Source organism: Sorex fumeus, unplaced genomic scaffold, assembly GCF_029834395.1.
Source record: "Sorex fumeus unplaced genomic scaffold, SorFum_2.1 ptg000073l, whole genome shotgun sequence".
Classification (NCBI taxonomy): domain Eukaryota; kingdom Metazoa; phylum Chordata; class Mammalia; order Eulipotyphla; family Soricidae; genus Sorex; species Sorex fumeus.
This window is the reverse complement of record NW_026606130.1, coordinates 4,560,855-4,569,809: the sequence shown is the minus strand read 5'-3', so window position 1 is coordinate 4,569,809 and position 8,955 is coordinate 4,560,855. Positions and strand designations below refer to the sequence as shown.

General features: G+C 51.9%; 1 protein-coding gene across 2 annotated transcripts; it reads right to left on the bottom strand.

Annotated features, from left to right (window-relative positions):
• Positions 1–2,924: 2,924 nt before the first annotated feature.
• CITED1 (Cbp/p300 interacting transactivator with Glu/Asp rich carboxy-terminal domain 1) lies at positions 2,925–7,925 on the bottom strand. 2 transcript variants are annotated; one of them, XM_056130118.1, is made up of 3 exons: positions 7,619–7,925; positions 4,079–4,183; positions 2,925–3,525 (listed from the first exon to the last, which is right to left on the bottom strand). In XM_056130118.1, exons 2-3 carry the CDS (start codon positions 4,136–4,138, stop codon positions 3,004–3,006), a joined length of 582 nt encoding a protein of 193 aa, XP_055986093.1. In that variant the 5' UTR covers positions 4,139–4,183; positions 7,619–7,925; the 3' UTR covers positions 2,925–3,003. The 2 variants fall into 2 exon arrangements, with proteins under 2 accessions (XP_055986093.1, XP_055986092.1); XM_056130117.1 differs by lacking the exon at positions 7,619–7,925 and adding an exon at positions 6,480–6,563.
• Between the last annotated feature and the right edge of the window lie 1,030 nt (positions 7,926–8,955).

Here is an 8,955-nt window from a genome sequence, read left to right as displayed (position 1 = left end):
TTCGTCAAAGAGGAATCTCTGCAAAGTTTTGACTTTTCACCAGGACATTGTATAAGAAACTTAGTCCTGTGAGATAGGAAAACAAACAGTCCAGTCAGCTCCATACCACGAAGCCTTTCCTTATCTGTCCAGACAGATGAAGTTGTTTTCTTTCCTTCCCATGTAAGATGAAACGATATGTTTATTTGTGACTTGGAAATGCCCATTTTTCTCTTGAAGATTGGGAACTCCCTCAAAGATAGAAAATTCTTTTCTTTCATTTTTGGGGCTTAGGGGGATCACACTGGGCTATGTTCAAGGCTTATTCTTGGCTCTGTGCTCAGGGATCACCACCTGTGGTGCTGAGGATTGATTGGGGCTGGTGGCATTTGAGACAAGAACATTACTGGCTGTACTAGCTTTCCAACCACACTGGTTTTCTTTAATTTTTTTTTCAATTAAAGTACCATGATTTACAAAGTTTTTCATAAAAGAGTTTCAGGCATACAATGTTCCAATCCCTCCATCAACGTCCCAGGTTACCTTCCACACACTCCCCCGCCAGCCTGCCTCTTTGATGGGAATTATTATTTTTTTTTTTTTTTTGGTTTTGGGGTCACACCCAGTGCTGTTCAGAACTTACCCCTAGCTCCGAGTTCACAGCACTCCTGGAAGTACTCAGGGGACCATGTGAGATGCTGGAGATCAAAACTGGATTGGCGGTATACAAGGCAAACATCTTACCCACTACTGGCCCTGACAGGAACATTTTTAAATTTGGTTGCTGTAATTTGGATCTCATGCTTTCAGTACTGTTGGCTCTGTGGTTTAGATATACACCTCACCTCTATACCATTGATGTAACCAAGGCTCCGGCTCCTATTACCTTCTGTCTACCTCTTTTACTCCCCCGCTCAATTTCTTTTCCTCCCGGGATTTCTCTTTCTTATAATCTAGGGCCCACTAAACCTTACTAATTTATCCTCTTAGATCCCAGAAGTATGCCTGGTCCCCCACAGTTGTGCAACGACTGTTGAATCCAGTGAGGTTTCTCTGCCAGTAGACTTCTTTTCTTTCTTCTTTTATTCCAGGTAGTGGGTTTGGGGCCACATTCAGAGTTGCTCAGGGCACCGTGTGGTGCCAGAGACTGAACCAGGGTTAGCCGCATGCCAGCACCTTAAATGCCTGGTTGTTTTGTTTTGGGTGGGGTGGGGGGGGTAGGTCACACACAGCAGTGCTCAGGACTTATCCTGGCACTGCTCTCAGAGAGCACTCCTGATGGGCTCAGGGGACCATATGGAATGACAGGGACCAAACTTGGGTTGGCCAAGTTTGAGGCAAGCACCCTGTCTCTACTATCTGTAGTATCTGCATTGTAAGCCAACTGTACTATTGCTCTGCCCCGAACCCATTTTATGGCTCTGGTCCTCCTAGTACACTTCTTCCCCTCCCCCTTCTTTTCTATTCCTTGTTGTTATTGATATTCTAATGACCAGGGATCACACACCTGGGTTGTAGTGCTCACATATTTGGCCATAGTGCTCACCAAAGGTTGCACTCCTTTACCTGAGGTGCTTGCACATGTGCTCAGCAGCAGTCACTGTGGGGTTCATGTACACATGCTAGGCAGAGGTCACACTTCCTGGCCATGGTTATTGTACATCTTTCACTGGTGTTTGCCTGGTGCTTCACATCTCTTTAGCTGTGATGGTGGTGTACCTGGGGATCACAGACAGCAGTGCTGCCAGGATTGCACCTCATGTGGTACCAGGGTTTCTTTATGCTTGCAAGATGAGTGCTCTAACCGAACCTTCTTTGATTTTTACCTGTGAACCAGCACCAGTCTAGACTGGCAATTTTTGGGGGGGGAGTAGGGGGTAGGGTTTTGGCCACACCCTGTAGTGCTCAGAGCCCCTAGTCCTGACAGTGATTGGGGATCATATGTAAAAACTACTGCTCTACCCCACTAAGTCATCCACAGGGACCCCTGCCAGACAGAGGCTTTTTTCAAAGGGCTTACTATAGGGCAGATCTGATGTCAGCTAGTCCTAAGAAGCCAATTATAGTCATTTCCAGAGTCCAAGGAAGAAACTCTGAGTTTGAAATGTGGGTAGATGACTCTACAAGTCTCCAGATCCTTGCGCTGGCTTGGCAACCCCATCCTTAAGGCCAGGATGTAGCTCAGTGCTAGCATCTTGCCATTTGATGTGCCTCTGAAGCTACTGCCTGCTTTGCAGTTAATTTAAGCACAAGGGCTACATTGGCAAACACACAGCTTGTCAGACCCAGGGCTCACCTGCATTTCTGTAATGAACACATAGGCTATTCCCATATAAGCCAGAGAGGCAGCAAGAGATACATATACTAGCTCAGAGTGTTCCAAACTTGGGGATTGCAACTCTGAAAACCTTGAACGTACCTTGAACCCAGGTTCAATGTGGGAAATCTGTAGCTTTTTTGATTTTCCAGGAAAATTTGAGCTCCTACATCAGACCCCCTCAGGCCCCACCTATTGCCCACACACAAACAGGCAGAGAAGCAGCCTTACTGGGCCAATTGGCTTGGGGCTGAAGAGTAGGAGGAACCCTTTAAGATTCTGCCGTATAAATGGTTTGGATGCCACAGAAAGTAGGGCTTCTATTATTATATTAATTTTATTAACTTTGTTTTAAAAAATTAAACATGCAATGTTCCAACATCACACCCTCCACCAATGTCCCCCCCCCATCCTCAAACTTGGACTTCTGAGCAGTCATTAACAATGACAGCGGCCGCCAGAATTCAGGTTCTCCACTGTCTCTATCTCTAAGCTTCCCTCCCATCCCATCCATCTCCTTCCCAGCTATAAATCCCCCATGAATCCACCATATCATTAGTAGCTGAAAGGATGTCAGCACACATCAAGCACCTTTCCACCGCAAGGAAGAACACCACTACTTGGCCCATCACTTTGCAAGTAACTTTTATTTTTATTTACATCAGTATAGGTGGTTTCATTCTTCCACCGTTAGGGGCATTTGGCCATTAGCAGCATGATGGGAAATCTGCGGTAAAATCAAACTCATTCTGGCCCAGCCACAGCTCAGGAAGCTCATTGGCTTGGTCAAGACCCAGTTCCACCACCAATGACATCAGCACCTCCTCATCTACTGGGTCTGAATCAATGACAGGGTTCTGGGCATCAGTAGGAGGGGGTGACTCTGCCCCTTCAGCCAGATCCCCAATAGGCCACAGGGGATCTTCCTCCTCAGGCTCACCCGGGGTGACAACAGTCACCCCATGATAGTGGTTATTAAGTTTCTGCAACTGCATACTGGCCAACAGGTGGGGGGAAGCAAGCAGATTAAAGGGTTGGGGCTTATTAGGAAAGCCGGTGGCAGTAGAGTCTATCAGTATCGGAGATGGAGGGCCAGAGGAGATGGCAAGGCCCCCACTGGACTTGGCTCCACTTGTGACTATCCCCGGGTAGTGCAGGATGGTCACTGCCTTGCGATCCTTCGTCCCCAAGTTAGGGTAGGTCAGAGGATTCTTCTCACAGTTGGCCTCCTGGAAGACAGAGAAAGGCAGAGATTTCAGTAACCGTACCTCCTGGCTATTCATTCGTTGAGCTCCAGATAGTGCCTATACTGTACTTTATTTGGGGAAGTGATGAGAAGGTAGCAAGAGGCCCCTGGGAAGTTAGGCTTCCAGCTCAAGGGTGCTTTGGCTACCATGCCTTTAAGCACTGAGCTCATACATGAATAACCATGCAGAATGCCTGCCATCCTAAGTTACTTTGTAGCTTTCACCTTCATCCCGAGCCTCTCCACCTTGCCATTCTTAAAGACAGCATCCCATAGTACCTCTTCTGAGACTCAGCCTAACCTTTTCAATGGTATGGTCCCATTCCATTCTCCTTCTTTGTTTCCTTGCTTGGCATCTTTCAACACCCCTGGAAGGTGCTTGGAGAGCTCTGCTCATTCTCCGCAAGTAAAACCCTGAGGCTGCCTGTCTGTCAAAAGGTACTAGATCCTACACCTGGGAAGAACTATACCATGACCCCAGGTGAGTTCACCTTGTCATGCCTCAGGGTATCCATATGTAAAAGAGCTAAAGTTACCTCCTTTGTGGTTGGGGAGCTACCTTTGACATCATGTGCAGGTCTTGACATAGCTGGCATTTCAGAGCCTTGGCAGAAGTTGGGTAAACAGCTGGAACTGTTGACCTGTACGTTCAAAAGAAGAGCAAATATGGGGCCAGAGGCTTCACTGATTAAGAAAGCTCAGGCCAGGTTCAGAGCAAGGCTTTTTTGTGTAACTAAAAGGCAAGGATGCTGACAGCACTAGTTGAGATACCAGTAACCAACCAAGCAGAGTAAGGCTTGGAAACTTTGGCCAGAGGCAGGGAAGATGCTAGATTCAGCTAGATACTGCCAGGACATCCTGCTACCCCCACCACCAATGCGACTATTTCCTCATGCAATTGATTTCAAAGCCCCTGTATGGGGAAGGGGGTAGCACTGCCTCTGATCCTGAAATCAGGAATGTCCAAGTAAGAAGCACCTTGCCAAAGTGGGTCACCATCATCCAGCTAAAGAGCTGGAAGTGGGAAAAGAGTTTAAAAAAATTCTGCAAACCAAGAAATCTCTGAAAACTCAAGTAATTTTCCTGGAAGTTTGTCAATCTCTGTAGGATGAATTAAAGCTGTAGCACTTTGTATTTCTAAATAGCTCTGGCTCCAAGAATCTCCAGGCTTTACCAAGAGTCTCTGGGATCAGGGATGCAGCACACTGGTAAAGCAGTTTTTGATCTGTGAGGCCCTGGGTTCTATCTCCCACCAAAAAAAAGTCTCTAATCTTTCTAACAAGGCTAGAATTCTCCATGACGCCACCTGCGTCCCAGCCTCCCTTCCTACAAGTGGTCATTAAGAATCTGCTCAGACACTTCTAGAAAAGTGGCCAATTACTACCTCTTTTTATGTCTTTGCACCACTCACATGGTGGTAAGGGAGGAAAGAGAAAAAACGGGGAAAAAATCAGTTGCCGGCATTGCAACCCTCCTGCTTAATCTGAGCCCCGTTCCTTGGTTTAGGGAATCTGAGAATTTATCAGGGCAATGATCACAAGCTAAGGCGTTCAATCCGTGTGGTCTTTTAAAGAAGTTCAAGCACCCCCCCCTGCCACCCCGTACCAGGTCATTTTCATGTCCTAAGGGGAAAAAGGGGGGGCGCTGCCATCTCTTTCCGCTTTTATCCAGCTTTCCTTCGCCTTTATGCCGCCTGCAATCCGAACGAAAAAAGAAAAACACGCGAAAAGAAAAGAAAAAAGAAAACCAAAACAGATTTCGCAAAAAGACGCAGAGAGAAGCGGGATGAAGAGGAGATAGAATAAAAGGAGAGAACAGGAGACAAAAAGTATCAGTATCTCGGTTCCGATATGTTTTTGAGGGGAGATGATTTTTACCACGTCTTCCCCATCATACTGGGAGCTCCCGGGCAGCACCCAGCTTCCCTTCAGCTCTCATCTGCCTCCCCACCACTCACCCAGACCCCTCCCCCCCACACCCCGAGTCAATGCTCGTTCGGCGCTTGTGAGATCCGTCTCAAGACGCAATCGCTTTCCGACCGGAATCGCAGCCTTTGCTACGCAGATTTCTCTGCCCCTCTCTTCCCGCACCCTCGCCCCGGGGCCATCAAGCCCATTCGAAGGCAAAACTTGGCAGCGCGGAAATCACCCATTCAACAATTCAAGCTGCAAGGCGGCTGGGCAGCCCTGCTGCAACAAGTGCCTCCTCCTCGCCCGCCCGCTGGTGCCTCGCGGTTCGGGCCATCCGCTCCGGGTCTGCTGTTCGGGGACAGGAGCCCCCTCCCTCCTCCAGGGGGTGACGAAGGAGAGGAAGAAGGAAAAGGGGAGAGGCAGGTGGGGAGGGGAGCGTCTTTGACCTGTTGAGGGACCAAAAGTTAAGATGGCACCAACCGGATAGCTCCATCTGGATTGCTATTTTCTCACTCAGAAGGAGAAATGTGGAAAAAAAAAATCCAAACGCTGCCGCGGCTTGGCTAGAACGCGCTCTAGCCAGGCTAGTCGGTTTCGCCACCTGAAAATCAAATCCCCGTCGTTTGCCGACTGCCCCGCTACCCTCCCCGCCGCATCCCAGGTGGAGCCGCCGGAGCTGGGGGTGGCCCGGTGCATCCCTGCGCAGTGCGCGGGAAGCCACAGACCTTCAGGGCCTGAACGGTCAGTTCGCTCGCGAACCGACCAGAAAGATTTGGGGGCCGGAGACGCGGGGTCTAGGCCTCCGCCGCGAGTTTGCGGCCGGAGGGGTTTCCGTGCTCGGGGGCTGCGGCCCCCAGGCTGCCCGCCGCCGCTCCCGCGCCTCCCAACTCCGAGCGTCCTCGGAGCACCGACGCGGCCGCGGGCTCTTTCCCAGAAAGCCTAGAAAGCCACGCAGCCGGTGGTCAGTCCTAACACCCCGCCACGAAAGAGAGACAGAGGTTCGGTTCGGAGAGGTTCTGTAACTTGCCCAAGGTCACCGCGCTAGAAAGTGCCGGATCTGGATTCTCAGCCGCGTCTGCCTGCCTCCCAAGTCCGGCGCTCCTCGAAGCTGGGAACTCAGTGCGCCGCCTGGCCGCGTCGCCTGTATTTATAGGGAGAGGGGTGTGTGCGTGGGTGTGTGCGTGCGTGTGGGCGTGCGTGCGGAGGGGGAGCCGAGGTCGATTGGATAGTAAAGGCAACTTGCCCATATTCGCTAACTTCCAGCCCGCATTTCTGCCCAACTCGGCCGAAAAGCTCCGCTCATTTCCAGTCGCCGAAGGAAACCCGAGCTTTGTGCAACCCCCCAGAGCAGAGCCAGATGCGGTCCAGGCCATTAGCAAAGTCCATAGAAGCCAAGCCGGAGAAAGCGCGGGCGCGGGCAGAGAAGGTGCTACCACCGTCTCCCCGGGAGAAGCGGGAGCCCGGCCGGCTCGGCCGGCTCGCGAACGCCCTGATGAGCTATCCGGATCGCTGGTAGCAAGGCGAGCCGTGGCCCCTCCGTTTTCCAGCGGGGCAGCTTTCGAACAGAAAGCAAGTACCCCAGAGTCCCCCCGGGCCGCCGCCCAGCCCAAAGCCCGGTCGGGCCGCCCGACTTACCTCCCCGACCGCCTGCCCCAGAGAGAGAAGCTCCAAGCCCCGAGAGCCGCGAACCAAGTGGTGGAGCCCTGGCCCCTGGCACGCACGCAGTTGACTGGAGCCTATTACTCTCAGTGCCACCCGACCCCGGGGCGTCTGGGAAAAGCCCGCACAGCTGCGCCGCCGCCGCCGCCGCCGCCGCACCGCACCACACGGTACAGAGTCAGGCAGTCCGGGCCGGTGCCGGTGCCGCCTGCCCGCAGCTTCAGCGCCTGACTCCGGGGAGGTGCAGCTTGGCGGCCACAGCGCTCCCTTCTCAGCGCGGGGGATACGGCTCTTAAGCCCTCATTGTCGCCAGGAGGTCCTGACGCACATGCACACGGTAGAGGGCTCTTTTAGGCTAGAAAGCCCAAGAAGGACAGACCCTCACCCCTCCACTCCCCCTCGCCCCCCCTCCCCAATTTCCACGTCTTTATAACCAGCTTAGGGCATTATTAGCACATGTCCTGGATCGTAGGCGAGTTGATGGCAAAATGTGAACTGGATGCTCACCGAGGGCCAGAGCTGGTGCCGTGCCTTCCTTGGCCCTCTTTCTCCTCGCCGGTTGACTGCGGGCGGGCGGGCGGGCGGGCGGCCGGGCAGACTAAGCCTCCTCTTGGCGGCTCAGTGGTGCCCCTTCTGCAGCTGTGCCGCTGGGAACATTTTATAGCGGTGACTGGCGTGTGTGGCCCTTTAAAGACGCTCAAGCTGGTGCAGTCACCGCGGATCGTGTGAAAGCAAAGGGCCGGCTGGGGAACGGAGTCCGAGTGGCCCCGCGGGCCCCTCGGTGTCAGAGATGGGCTGCGGCTCCTAGGCTTAGGGCAAGCGAGGCAAGGCCATGGGCACCCCGACCCCTGAGCACTGGCCGCGCCGCGCTTTTAATGCTGGGGGCGCGGGGAAGGGGGAGGAAGGCTGGGGTCCCAGACACGGTCTCTCCCCACCGACCTGCATGGACTTGCCCAATAAATTTCACTTAGTAATTTCGCTAAGGAAGGAATAACTGTTAGTGTCTGTTTTCTGACCTAAATCTAGCAGATGGTCAGAGGGGACTTCAGGTGTAGGAGACAGAGTTAAGGCCTCAGGGAACTACGCTCCTGGAGGGGGATGCTTATGGGTCGGATCCCTTGGGGGTATGATCGATTTCGTTGTTTATTTTTTTGGTTTTGCAGGGCTTCCTCCAAGCTTGTCTGCTCTCTTGAGTTTGCAGCATCTCCCTCGACTGAGGCTGAGCTTCCTATTTTCCCTTCAAGTTGCCAGCGTCAGGACAGAACCCATCAATCAGTGATGGTTTCGCTGGAAGGCCTGAGCTGGGGGTGCTGGGAGGGATGGCGGGGTTCTCTTGTCGTCATCCAGGGCAGAAGAAGGCTGGAGGGATGCGACATGAATTGTTGCACTCCAGGTGCAATTCACTAGGGTTGCTGAAAAGCCAGGAACAGGCAGCTGGGTTCGAAGAACTTGCCCCGGTGCTTCTGGGGATTACTCTTGCCTTTCTACCATGCCAGGTTATTTTATTATGATTGTGTAATCATTCCCATCTAGCAATAATAATGTTTTGCATATGGAGCACATCTTTTTCGAGCCAATATTAGCTTACAAGTTACTGGAAAGAGGCCCTCATCTTCTCCAACTCAGTGTTTCTTTTTTCCCCCTTTCTTTCTTTCTTTCTTTCTTTCTTTCTTTCTTTCTTTCTTTCTTTCTTTCTTTCTTTCTTATTCAACTCAGTGTTTCTTGTGGCCAGCAAGCCCTTTACAGGGATATTTTCAATATTACCTCTCCATTAACCTCCCTTTTTAGACCACGTACCCCCCCCCCCCCCCAGCAACAACTCACTTCATAAACACTCTTTATAA

Coding starts and splice junctions, on each gene's coding strand:
- CITED1 (XM_056130118.1), bottom strand. CDS start 4,138: ATGCCAGCTATGTCAAGACCTGCACATGATGTCAAAGGTAGCTCCCCA. Junction 3,526..4,078: donor GCTCCCCAACCACAAAGGAG/GTAACTTTAGCT, acceptor TCTGTCTTCCAG/GAGGCCAACTGTGAGAAGAA.